At 34.2% G+C, this 13,829-nt stretch overlaps 1 protein-coding gene across 1 annotated transcript; it reads right to left on the minus strand.

The window, feature by feature from the left end:
• Positions 1-9,902: 9,902 nt before the first annotated feature.
• On the minus strand, positions 9,903-13,533 carry HSK (homoserine kinase). Its single transcript, XM_078584198.1, has 3 exons — positions 13,315-13,533; positions 12,307-12,439; positions 9,903-11,089 (listed from the first exon to the last, which is right to left on the minus strand). Exons 1-3 carry the CDS (start codon positions 13,376-13,378, stop codon positions 10,048-10,050), a joined length of 1,239 nt encoding a protein of 412 aa, XP_078440324.1. The 5' UTR covers positions 13,379-13,533; the 3' UTR covers positions 9,903-10,047.
• Between the last annotated feature and the right edge of the window lie 296 nt (positions 13,534-13,829).

The raw sequence follows: 13,829 nt of genomic DNA on the forward strand, positions 1-13,829 counted from the left end.
TACAAATTCTAAATCATTATAAAAGGAGACTGATTATTCATGGTTGAGGTGTTAATCTTTCTCTTGGATCCTCCTAAACTGTCCAATGTACCTAGTAATAGTATATACAAACAGAGATACATACATACATATATATATATACATACATATATATATATATATATATATATATATATATATATATATATATATATATATATATGTAGGAGTAGGTATTAGGTTACTTAGGCATACCTCATGGACCCTATGTAGGTCTCCTATAGTTGTCTAAGCCTCAAAGATTTTGACCACTTGAGACCACCAACCACTCACTTGTTCTAGGGCAGTGCATTTCCACATGGTCAAAACCAAAGAAATATGCACAAGGGTAAGCATAATGATGATGGTAACTTGATGTATTGCTACGAATTTTGGACATATCTAAAATAGTAATAGAACATTTTTTATCAAATCCATGTTTCTATTGCTTTCTATCAATCATTCCTCACCTCTTAGGTTGACCATTTCCCCAATCTTGAGATAGTTTTGTTTGATGATGCTTTTTATCAAATATCTTGGTAGTTTTCATGGATTACTTTTCATATTTACTCTTGAGTGATCCTACAATAGAAGAATATAGGGATTTATCTTAGTGCCTACCAAATTGATGAATGCATATATTATGTGTCATTTAGGCTCTATATTTATCGCCAAAGAAAACATTGAATTAAAATCATAAGCTCCTGTTAGCCTGGGTAGGTAATAGTGCTAGGAATCATGGTTCCAATTTATTCAATCCAAACTTGATTGTGCAGCATAAAATTGAATAAAAAATGTATCTTAAAATAGAAAGCATAGATAAATCCAAAAATATCACATTTGCACTGATCAAAACAAGAATTTCTTGGTTCCTTGAGTGATCATCTTTGAGTTGTTCAGGTGTCTCGCCTCTACAATATCTACATGATCTACATATTTTTGGATCTCCTCATCATTTCTTCTAACTGTACCACCATAAATCTGTTTTCTTCACCATCTATCATTTCTAAAGGTAACACTTTTACGATTAATAACAATGATAATAAAGAGGAGATACTCATGAATGACTTGCATGGTTATTAAAAGGTGTCCTCCTCTATAAATACTCTCTAGGATAATTAAATGAGAACTATTGAGAAGGTTTCATAAAACTCATTACTTATGAGAAAATTTCATAACCTTTATTTGGCCAAAAATGTTAATTACCCACATCAACATATGGATTAATTAATTAATTAAGGACCACTTTAAACCAATCAACAGGTTGAATTGTCAGCCTGCAAGTCAAAGTTGGCCAACACATTATGCTCTCATGGAGCCTTTTGAATCCTTAATGTTCATGAGACTACTAAATGACTTAGGTATGTCAATCATCAAACACTGATTAGTTATTATAGTTAGTACTTACGCATGGTGATTATCGAAGTAGACATATGATATTTACACTACCTTTGACCAACGATTTAACTCCATCTTCTTCCCTGAGTCAATCTCCTCTCATATTGAAGACTGACAATCCCATCTTGGCCACACAATCACTTTCATGCACTTGTCAATGTGTCTGAGCTAGAACTTTTTACATATTTCTATCTACTACATTAATTGGTGTCTCAGGTCTAAAGATCTCTAACACAAGTGTGGCATGAATCAACCATATTCGTGTTAGGTGTAGTACCATTCAGAGATATATATGGATCAATTTAGTGAAGTCTTTCCCCAAACGACACCCACAATCTATCATTAGTGTGTCCACACTAATACTAGTGTGATCGGTCATACCCTTCATTTGAGAGTGACTAGATAGTGCTATCATTTGTAGATATTTTGATCCCCTTCTAGGATGTCCCTCGAATAGAAATATTTAAAATACATGTTTAATGGCAAGTGATCACCGTATGATGATCTTATCATAGTTTACTTAGTCATTGTTTGTATTCTTGGACCTCATTGATAAGCATTACACATGTATTATAATGAATATATGATATATATAATATTGAAAGAGATGATTAAAGTGTGATTTTTTTGCAGGTCATATATATTTCCAACCATTAGTTCAGATAAGTTACCTCCAAAATTAATGAATTGAGATTAGAATTAAGAAGAGACAAAGTGATAAAGTATGATATCTAGATACATATTTAAATAGTGATGGTAGTAGGATGGAATATATATTGGTGAAGATAGAATAAATATGTAGCATAAGATAAACGATAGATAATGATGAATTGTAATGGATAGTGCTAACTACTAACATTTATATCATACTTCTATAATATAAACTATCATTTTAACCATTAAACTGACCAAATTTACAAGTAGAAGGGGTGGACGTGGTGGAGATGCTCACTCGCACCATTCATTTTGAATTCATTCACAATAGCGGACGAGGTGGATGTGGTTGAGATTCATTTTATGGATACACTTAAACCCTCGAAAATTTTCCATGTTGTCTTGTAAAAATAATTATTAGAAGGGTTATAATTCTGTTGAAAATTGTATTGGATTAGACATGGTTAGACATTCCTCTACTCCTAATGATGAAAAGAGGAAATGTTAATAGAATCAATACACATATATATATAATATTTCTATAATACCCATTATTTTCAAAAAAAATTCCTATCAATGGCCATAATATGTTGATGCATAGAAAAAATCTGTGCATATGTAGTCAGAGCTAGAAAAATGATGAAAAAGTGAAATATTTATTTGAAAAGAATGGGATGAATGATTCAAGCTAAGATTACTCAGACATGGAGTTAAATTAGAAATAGATTCTTCTAATTTTTTTAAAATGAGAATCAGGTTCAACTACACTTCACCTATAATCCCACCCCTCTAAGAATTTTCTCATTTCTCCCATTACAATCTAAAACAGCATAATAAGCATCATTTATATCAATAGTTTATTAAAATCCAAGAGAATCATCCAAATATGTATGCTTAAATATATCCCCATTGTGGTCATTGATCATTTTCTTATCTTGATCTCCTAGACCTACATAAATGTTTGGAAATTTTTATTAATCTTCTATCCCATGATTATCATTAATTATTTTAATTTTTCTCATGCTTCACCAAGAGATTCATCATGACCTTGATAAAATCCTTCCCATGCTCTTCTATATGCACTTATTTTTCAATAGAATATATTCTATTGTAAAATGAAAACTTCCTTTTCTTTCCAAGAGTCAAAATTTACAGGTAACGATGCGACCCAACATCTAGCTCTATCCTTATGACGGTTATAAAGAGTCTCATTTTCACAACTTCATTAGTAACATTACAGAAATGAAATATTTGACAAATATGAGTAACTTCTCCCAAATATTTATATGGTTCTTCCAAAATATTTGACAGACCATGAAAGTTAGAAAGAGATTGAACTATATGATGATATAACTAATTTTGATCTTTCCTTAATAGGTGGATTAATTTTAGTCAGAGTTTCATACCCTAAAATTTTAATTAAACATTTGATCAAAATCATGTATATATATTATTTTTAACATGGTTATATTATTTTATGTTTGTTCAATATCAGCTTCATTAATATTTTCATGGAAAGTGATCTATGACTATTAATGATGAAAGTTTCAAGAAAGGTTAAGGATGCAAATTGAGATTTATTAAATTTATGCCTTTTGCTGAATCTAACCATGAATTTTCATGCTAAATGGACCCCCAAAAGAGAAAAAATGTAATAAAAACACCAAATAAAGCCAAAAAATATTTAATGACATCTGGTCCTTGACAATCGTGTCAATTGATGAACTCAAATTTGAGATGTTAGTTTATTGTCGATAAATGAATTTAATTGATAAATATTATGAAAACTTGAATCTAAAAATGCCAAGGGAATTAATTTTTAATGATTACTAGGGGATGAAAATTATATTCTATAAGAATAGAAATACGGTGAAATGAGAATGTGAAAAGCAAGGATATATATAATAATTAATGTATATACAATTGTATAAGAAGGGACATGGTGATGATGATTATGATGAGCGATGGGAACCAGACATGGATGGATGGATGTCTTCAGATGAAGATGAAAATGCAAGTACAAGGAACTTGTCGTAGATCGCAATTTATGGCATCGAGAGATCCCACTCACTTGTCTTTTTCCATCTAACTTTGATCAATGATTTGTACAAAACACTTGATGGATCTCTGATAACACTACAAAAAATATCATAATTTTAATACCACAACCATATATTTTAATAGTATTGTCTCTTTGTATCAAGATAAATTGACGGCCAAAGGAGAACTTAATGGGCATTCCTATGAAACTAGCAATAATGAAGTTGGGGAATATTAGATAATCAAAACTAACATATTAATTTAATAATAATAATATCTCATATTGTATATGTTTCTTTTAAGTTAAATGATAATATAATAATGTTATTTAAGCTTACAATATTTTTATATTTTTATATTTATATTATGATTTTCTAAAATTTGTTGTATTTTTAAATATTTTCTTACATCAAGTTAACAAAGAAATGAATTTTATAAGTCATAATATATTTTATGGGTTCATCTAAATATTTTGATAGCTTTAAATGAATTTTACTCTGTATAATTATGCATTGTCATTTCTCGCAGTGCTGTTCATTTGGATAGCACCAAATGTTGGTTATAGTAAATGATTGGCAGTGGACAATGATTGGTTGCGCTAATCAAAATGGTAATTCAATACTTCTTCTGGATTGAAAAAATCATAGCTAAGGAAAAATTATCAACAGCCCAGAAGTTTTTAACTTCAAATTGGATTATTTGATCATGACAACATAATCAATGGAAAATATTTTCCTTCTCAAAGTTTGAGGGCAGCTCAATCTTTATCTCTTCTATCCTCCATGATCCTGTTCTCTTAGTCAAATATCCCCCATCTTCATAAAAATGACCCTTCTATTTTATTCCTATTTATTTTTAGTCTACAGGTTTGCTCATTTGAAATCTTGTTTGGTTCCATTCATGACTTTCAAGAGTGAGGAGTTGGAGTAGTGATCTGATGAAGAGTCATGAGGAAAAAGCACCACTTGTCTCCTTGGGCATGTAACAACAAGATGTGTGTGAACTTTTCATTATTGGTATAATTTCATCACCATTTGTATTAGGTTATTTTCCTAAAGATATCTTAGAGTTGTTGCTTTTTTTCACACCACCACTAACTCCACCTTTCGTTAATGCATAACAGCCACTTACTTTTTTGGTAACCAGCAGCACTTGTCCACATTACTCCTTCCGGTCCACTACTTGTTGGCATAAATATGAAACCATATCTGCTGCAATTGGTGTAAATGTTTGAAAATCCACACCCATCTTATAAACTGTCACCACTCCTACCGAAGCAAATGTTTTTCAAGTATACTTAATTAATATTTCCAAATTCTAAATTTTACAAAATTCTAAAAATACTCCTTAAATGTTAGATATTTTGTGTTAAATAGGATAAATATCTTCTCACCATCTTTGAATCATTTTTAGTACCTTATTTTCATTAAGTTATAGTTGATTCCTAAAATATTATACAAATTCTGCATGCAAATGTATTAAATAATTCTTTTTCCTTTTCAATATCCACTCTCTAATTCAATTTTCACTCACTATCTCATCATATGGAAAAGCATAAATGTTTCCATGAATAAAAACCTAAAACAACATATTTAACCTCAAAATTACTTTGTTTGACTAGGCATGTCAATGTATGAGTAATTTCAAGGTGGTTTTGCATGGGTAGGGGAATCTATTTGTAGGTCCAAAGTATGGATGGATATAGGAGAGAGAAATAAACTTACCCTCAAGTTTTGAGCTTAAAAGTCCTTCTAGATAACCATACATCACGTTTTGAAGTTGGATAATTCTGAGATGTTAATTTTCCTGTATCCTAATCAATCCACGTATCAGATCACAAGAGTTTAGCAGAATCCTCAGAATCTCCTAAAATTCCACCATGATTATATGGGTTTAAATTCCTATTTGACCCTTCAAGGATTCCCAAACAAATTCCCTCATTTTCTGCTATTGATTAATCGAGTGCTTCAATGTACCATGCTTTTTTAGCCTTTAAAACTACATCTGATGTGATTTAAGTCATTAAATTCTGTCATTATTCCATGTATCTCTGCTTTCAAATCACATTTATTAAAAATAAAATCTCAAACTTTTGTATTCCTGACACTTGTCCAAAGCACTCCATCGCATTTATTCTCAAACAATGTGTCCGTACAAATTAGAGAGGCAACAATTAACTAATTATTAAACCATTATTGCAATGTGATTTGCATGCAATGTTCGCACCTTTTCATAGTGATTAGAACAATGATTCTTGTGATAAACTCAAGATTAAGGATTTAATTTTGTTGATAATTGAGTATAAAAAATTTACATAAGACCTTAACTCTTAAAAATATGATCAGCTAATAACAATCAAGGTTCTTCTTTTCCTGGAACAGTTAGTAGATGATTTATAAATTTTTAAAATAGTAATTACAGGATGATAAATAATAGTTTATAATATTAGAAATATGAATGATAGTGTGACAAGAAGGTGATAAATAAATATTATGAATAAATCATGGAAGGATAAAGTGTAGAAATGTGAAGGTATCAGAGGGATGATAAGTCGAAATAAACATGTATGGAATAATTAGTGTATAGTAATTGTGTGGAGTTGGGAGGGCATTGTGAAATGATGGAAATGGTAATGGTGAATCATTTAGGACATAATGAAATGGATGGAATGGATGGAGTGAATGTGACTGATGGAAATGTGAGAAGAAAATGACAATGTATGCGCGAGGAACTTATCAAAGATCCATATATACTTCCAAGATTAAGTTAATTTTATAATTCAAGTAATACCTCCACTTATTTTTTGTGTTCCATCTTTGAATCAATGATTTGGAACAAGTATCTTTGATGGATCTCAAAATCACTTTCTTTTATTAGAGAACCCAATCTAGGAGAAAGTTTAAGACAATTTTACATAGGTATAGGTCTTTTGTATAAGCAAGGGTATGGAGGTTCGAGAGAGAGACAAGCTAACTTAAAAATCTCAACTCAAAATTCCATCTGGACTTATAGAGATGACAATTTCAACTTAGATAATTATGCCCCATTAGTTTTTCTCGCTCCCATTGATCCACATGTCAGATTGCCAGCATGTTGGTGGAATTCTCAGATTGCCTAAGATTCCTCTCTTTTGTGTTTAATAGACTTATAATGCATCTCCCATTAGTGAAAAGTGTGTCTTAGAATTCTCTGAGATTAGAGTATATTGGAACATGATCCCAAATATTAATTACTATTCAAAATCATGCAATAGAAAGAAGTTAATCAGCTATCATTACAGGATTTTACAACTTTTCTACTTTTGAGTTAAACCTCTCAATGTGTGCTTGTGTGTGCTGATGGAAATATTGTTGGGTTCTAGAGGCCTAGATCTTGATGAAGACTATTTATAATCACATGATTAGGGACACATACATCATAGTCAAAGTAAAACTGTCCATCCACAAGACGTCTTTCGTATCTTAGGTCTAAGGACCACTAACACAACTGTGACGTGAATCAACCTGATTGACAGTTAGGTATAATACCATTCAGGGATTCGTACAGATCAATTCAATAAACTCTTTCCAATAAAGAGCACCCACTATATCCTTAGTGTCTCCACACTAATGGCTACAGGAACGGCCATACTTATCATATGAGTGAGGCTAGATAGTGTTATTAAATCCGGATACTTCAATATCCTTCTCGCGTATCCTTCAAATAGAAATGTTTAGAACACATACTTAAAGACTAGTGATCTTCATATTACGATCTCATCATAATTCACTAAGTCTGATCGTGTATTCATGGACTTCATTATAAGCATCACACATGCATTATAATTAATATGTCATATTAATGAACATGGAATGAGATGTGGAATGTGTGATTGGCTTGCCGGCCACATACATTTACATTACTAACTTTATCATAATTGAAAATTGTTTCATTAACTGTGATATCCTACTTCGTCAAACACATATGAATCCTTTTTCGAGTCACAATGTGAAGATCTAATCATCGGTTTTTCTTGTTAACCTATGACACTCTACATTACACATGTGAAACCTGATTATTAGACATAGGACTTCATTAAATAACTAAGCCATAATCTATGGGTAATAATTTTCAGAAAATGAGAAGAATCAAGTGGCATTATGTCATTTTTCTCCCTCCCTCTAATCTGCCTTGTCTTGGCAAAATCCAGCACTTAATACACGTCATTCAAACAGTCATTCTCAATTTTGCAAGATGTTTCAATGTAAGAGACATGAAAATAAGTACATATTTATGAATCATTTTATAAACATAAGTAGAAACTTTTTAAGTGGTATATGATGAATAATAGCATGTTTTTTCCCTGAATGGCCCGTAAAGTCCTCTTTTATATTAGTTTTGTGCATTTTAGTGTAATAAAATAAAATTTGAATGAAAGAATACAACCTTTTAATTCAAAATTGGATTCTTCGATGATAACATGCAAATAAATATGCATTGATGCATCATTACATGGACAAGGAGATGAAAAGCCCTGGTACAAAATATCTCGTTCCTTAAATGTATCAAAATTATGTATGTGTCACATCTCTGGATGGCCAAGTGAAACAGCCACAAATTATCTCAAGTCCTTTAATATGAATGAAAAGTCCTTTCATTTGCGTAAAGAGTTCAATAAGAATAAGATGTGAAATATGAGGAGAGAGAAAGAGAAAGGTAAAGAGACGCAAGATAGGTTGTTGTCATTCAGATCTTTTACCTCAAATCAATGTCATGTGTGTCAATCCATAGTTTATAATAAAATAATGTTATTATCCTTCATATCTAGAATTGAATCATGTCTGTCTATCCTTCATCCAATCTTGGTTGAATCTTGTCTGCCTAACTTTCATTGTATCTAGATTGATCCATGTCTCTATAACTTTCATCCTACCTTTGAACCTTATTTGAATCTTTTTCCCTAATCTCGTCACAATCTTTGCGTGTTCGACTCTTACTAGTCTAATCTTAAATAAAATCATATTGCTCGAGGTTGATATCTGTCGATTTAGCTTAATCACTTGTGAAGAGAGAGAAGAGAAACAGAGAGAGGGGGAGAAGAACAACAGAATAGATAAAAGTAGAAGATCACTTTCATTAACTGTACACAGGGTTATTTATACAGCGCATATAATGGCTAGTTGGCTAGCTGTAATGGCTAGTTTGACTAGCTGTCACATATCCGATTTAATTAATTCGGATAATGGGCCTCATACTAATGGGCCTATTAGTAAAAGATATATTTACAATAGTAGTTAATTTATACATTCAACATAATCTTAGATAAATCATATTGGTCGAGGTTGATATCGATGCTGTATAATCATCACGAAGAAATCCTTTATATGTTGTTTGCTTTTATCTTGGGAGAGAGTATTAGCTGAGGACCTCCACCATTTGGCATGCTAAGACCTTAGCATCCCTCATTCGGAATGAATTTCCTAGACCATTTCATTAATTCACAAATTTATTCCTCCCAAAGTCTGCACCATTGGTAACCCAATTTTCTAACTTTGGATAACTTTTGATTGACAGAGAAATAATGATTAAAACTCAAGCATCTTCATAGACTTGAAGATTCATTTAAAATATGACGAAAGCATCAGTGGTATCAAATCTTTGCGTACCAAAATTTCAAGAACTATCTTTAACATAGGATGATGAAAATAACTAAGAGATATAAATTGGAAACCTCATTTTTGAGTTCAGGATTGAAAAGAGACTGAAAACCATTCAATGTTGAATTTCGGAGCAGGCTATGAGCAATACCGATGTACACAAACTCTGACTATTAAATATGACCCCAAAACAATGGGACATCAACTCCATTACAAACTATGGGAATCTACAAAAACATAAGTCATAGAACAAGCAATAGGAAGAATAAGTAACCTCTGACATTTCTTTGACTCTTCACTCCTAACTACTGATGACCCTTGCACCAACACGGTCCAATCTAGACACAGTCATGCTCGAACTTAGACCACCATCGGACAGGAACGCCTCGACCATTCGCTCACCAATTAACTTCCCTTTCTCCTCATCATCGATGACGGCAACAGCAGTCGGCCCAGCGCCGCTTATTGTACACCCAAATGCTCCAGCCTGCAAGGCTGCTCTCTTAACCTCCACCATTCCTGGTATCAATGGAGCCCTCCGCGGCTCCACAATGACGTCAGATGATAGAGCTGATCCAAGAGTCTTTACATCTCCCAGAACCACTGCTGAGACAAGTGCAGCCGCCTGGCTGGAGTTGAATATGTGATCCTTCATGTCGATACTAGCTGGAAGTGCCGCACGCATCTTCTTTGTCGGGGCCTCAAAGTCAGGGCTCACGAGCACGAAGAAAAGCTCCTTATCTGGTGGGAAGTCCAAGCGGGCTATGTCAAGCGGATTATAGCTTCTAATCAAGACAAAGCCGCCCATGATTGCTGGCCCGACGTTATCGGCATGGTACCCACTCACTTTTGCCTCTGATACCAAACAGGCGAGGACGAGTTCCAACGGAGAGAGGTGTCCCCCAAAGAGCTTGTTGACTGCTACTGCAGCTGCAGCAGCACTCGCAGCACTCGAACCAAGGCCGCTGCCAAGGGGAAGTCCCTTGTGGAGATGAAGAGAGACGCCAACTGACCGGACAGAGAGCATTCTCATGACCTCAATTGCTGCAATCCCTGCACAGTTCCACAATGGGTCTTTGCTGAGCTTGGAAACACCATTCCCACCAGTGATAGCAGAGATGGCAACTGTTCCAGGCCTGATGTGGGGTTCCACAGAAGCGGTGACATAGTCACCAACCCCATCAACAGCACAGCCAAGAAAGTCAAAGCCAGGGCCAAGATTTGCAACTGTTGCTGGAGCAAATGCCTTTAGGCTGGTGGAGACAGGAGAAGGATCCTCCACTCCGCTTTTGGAAAGTGAATGGGTGGCCTGGGCCTTGGAGGAGCATCGAATGGGGGAAGATCTGCAACCATAGAGGATAATATGCATGAAGAATTGCAGAATGTGAGGATAGATGACATATACAAAAAAAATTTGAAAAGTCAAGGCATAGGGTTTTTCCTTGGGATAAAATGTATCATTGTGGGGGGCATAACTCAGATGCCATGAGTGATATCCAATGGATTGTGGAAAATCAGAGATTATAACATTGATGCTGGGGTATGAAGTCAGCAACACAAGATCAGGAAAACAAGATCAAATTTCAATGAGTTTATGATTTCATGTCTCAGTTTTATAACAACAAGATTCTCACATGTGAAAGCAATCAAGCCAATGCAATTGAATAGATTGGGATCATTTGATAACCATTCTTCATTGATATGTAGATCTCTGCTCCAAAAAGAAACTTTTCCACTGTGCTGGCGCCAGGGCTGAACAGTTTTATTAGAAAATGAAAGTGCCATATTTTCAAGCACCCTAAATTCGCTACATGTTATTACTAGAATCCTATCAGATTCTTCAGCTCTCCCCAAAATTACCTCATAGGGGACATCTGGACAATTCATTAAAAATACTGGATTGTGTTGGTCAGGCAATGATTAATTATCGCGTACCTTTCAGTATATGAACTTACTTTCTTATTGCCTCGTTGAACAGACGGCCCACGAACTATACTTGGTCCACCTTTTACTTTTAGGTTGGTTTATTCGCTGTGTGAAGGAACATAGGTCATTCTAGGGATGCAGTGTCTGGCATCCCAAAGCTGGATGTATATTCATTGAAAGCTTTTATCGCTCAGATTCAATGTAGATTTGGGGGAGAGGGTTCATCAAGACATTTAGGGAAGATCCGAAGTTAGAAGTCTCTGACATCATGCCCAAGGGGTTTCGCTCATTTTGCCTTAGCTAATAGATGTGAGAATATAAGTACTTCAAAGAGTCTACAACTAAATGGATAGATCAAATGTGAAAAAGGACCCAGGTCGTGATTGATTTACAATAGGGTCCTGATGATATATACTGATATTAACAATGGTTTTTAATATCCTTTGATATGAGAGTTCCTTCAAAAGAATCTTTAATCTGAGAGCTGACGTAGGTAATTGGGCAGCGTCAACATCATGGTAAAATATTCAGATGATTGGTCAATAGCTAAAACATCATGACTTTTAACATAATTATGATAGAAAATGATGGATGATCATAATCATGATAATGATGATGAGATGATAAACCGCACCTGTAGATAGTCTCAACAGTAAAATTGCCTTTCTTGTTGGCAGAGAAACTGACTCTGTAAAAAGCCGCAGATTTGGAAAGAAGTTTCTCATTGTCGAGAACTCGAAAGCACTCTGGTTTCTTTGCGTAACAACCTAAAGTTCAAATTTTAAGATTTTTCAGAAGTTTGCGCAGCTATTAAATAAGGAAACTACTTGAACGTATTCAGTGGAATTGAACTTTATGATAATAGAGGGTATGGATATTTTAATTCACACTCTATTAGTTTATCAATTAGCTACTAAGGCAGATAACCATTCGAGTAAATAATAATACAGAGACATAACTAATTCGTACTTTCTGAAACATCTTCGAAAATATTATTTTTAGATAACCGTACTCGGAGTAGAAAAAAAATAGGAGGGCTCGAAAAGGATTCATCAAACAAGACAGCGCTACTCAAGCCATCAATCATAAGGACATGATATAGAAGAAAAATTATGCAAAATTATTGTAACTTGAGTTGATTTAAGTTCACTTCCTCCGAATTTTTTTTTTAATTCATCCGAAAATCACAGCACCCGAAAGTTTCGATCAGTGTTCCACAGTCACTGACAGCATCCATTTCTTTCAAATTAGAAATTCATTTCAGAATTTCCCGTGCACATACTTGATATATATAGAATTCATGAAGTGCACTAAAATCTTACAAATATTTGGGAAGCCAGGAGAGAAATCGACGGATGTACATTGGTGCAGTTCTTTACCCGCGTTTAAAAACCATCTTTAAAATCCCCAATGATTCACATCCCGGAAAATGGGTGTCCCTTCATGAAATGGAATCAAGGACCGATAAATCCTTTGGCATCAAAACAGATTCAAGCTCACGAGATAAACCCAACCACAGCTTACGGCAACAAAAGAATAAACCCAACACCCATCCCGGAAAAACAAATCTCGGGGCCTTTCAAGATGAAAAAATCCCATAAAAATAGCAAGAAAATGCGGATTTTTGAGACATGAAACTTACGCTGGAATGAAGAAAGACGCACATCTCCTGCAGACAAGAACGAGCCGGCCAAAGCAGCAGCCATCTTAGATTGGTCCCCAATAACCAGAGAAATATAAGAAATCCAAAGGCTAATTATATCAGATTTGAAAGGAGCTCGCGACGAAAGTCTCGCAGAGCTCGCCGCTCTTCCTCCTGATCGCAGATCCTGAAGTTGGACAGGATGGCGACCCGCATTTAAAGAACTGTTCGTCGGATACTTCCTACTTAATTGAACTTATCATTTATGTTGAATTTAATTTAACTAATGAAATTAAGATTAAATTTAATTTTGTTTTTATGCTTGTACGGTTAAATTTCAATTAGTGATGGGGGATTCGAACTGATTGTTAAAATGCTTGATTGGGTCGAGCATTTGAACAATCGAATCCGAACCTCGATCAGACCCGGCTAAAATTCGATTCGTTCCTAATCTTCGCATTGGGTTCGGATAGAATTATTTGATTGAGCCCAATGTTCAGATCATAAAATCAGAT

This window comes from Wolffia australiana, chromosome 12 (assembly GCF_029677425.1).
Source record: "Wolffia australiana isolate 7733 chromosome 12, ASM2967742v1".
Lineage (NCBI taxonomy): Eukaryota > Viridiplantae > Streptophyta > Magnoliopsida > Alismatales > Araceae > Wolffia > Wolffia australiana.

What these genes read in the sequence shown, in the direction of transcription:
- HSK (XM_078584198.1), bottom strand. Translation starts at nt 13,378, where the DNA reads ATGGCTGCTGCTTTGGCCGGCTCGTTCTTGTCTGCAGGAGATGTGCGT. An exon ending in GCGTCTTTCTTCATTCCAGC is followed by an intron (nt 12,440 to 13,314) that starts GTAAGTTTCATG and finishes TTTGAACTTTAG; the next exon opens with GTTGTTACGCAAAGAAACCA. An exon ending in ACTGTTGAGACTATCTACAG is followed by an intron (nt 11,090 to 12,306) that starts GTGCGGTTTATC and finishes CTATGGTTGCAG; the next exon opens with ATCTTCCCCCATTCGATGCT.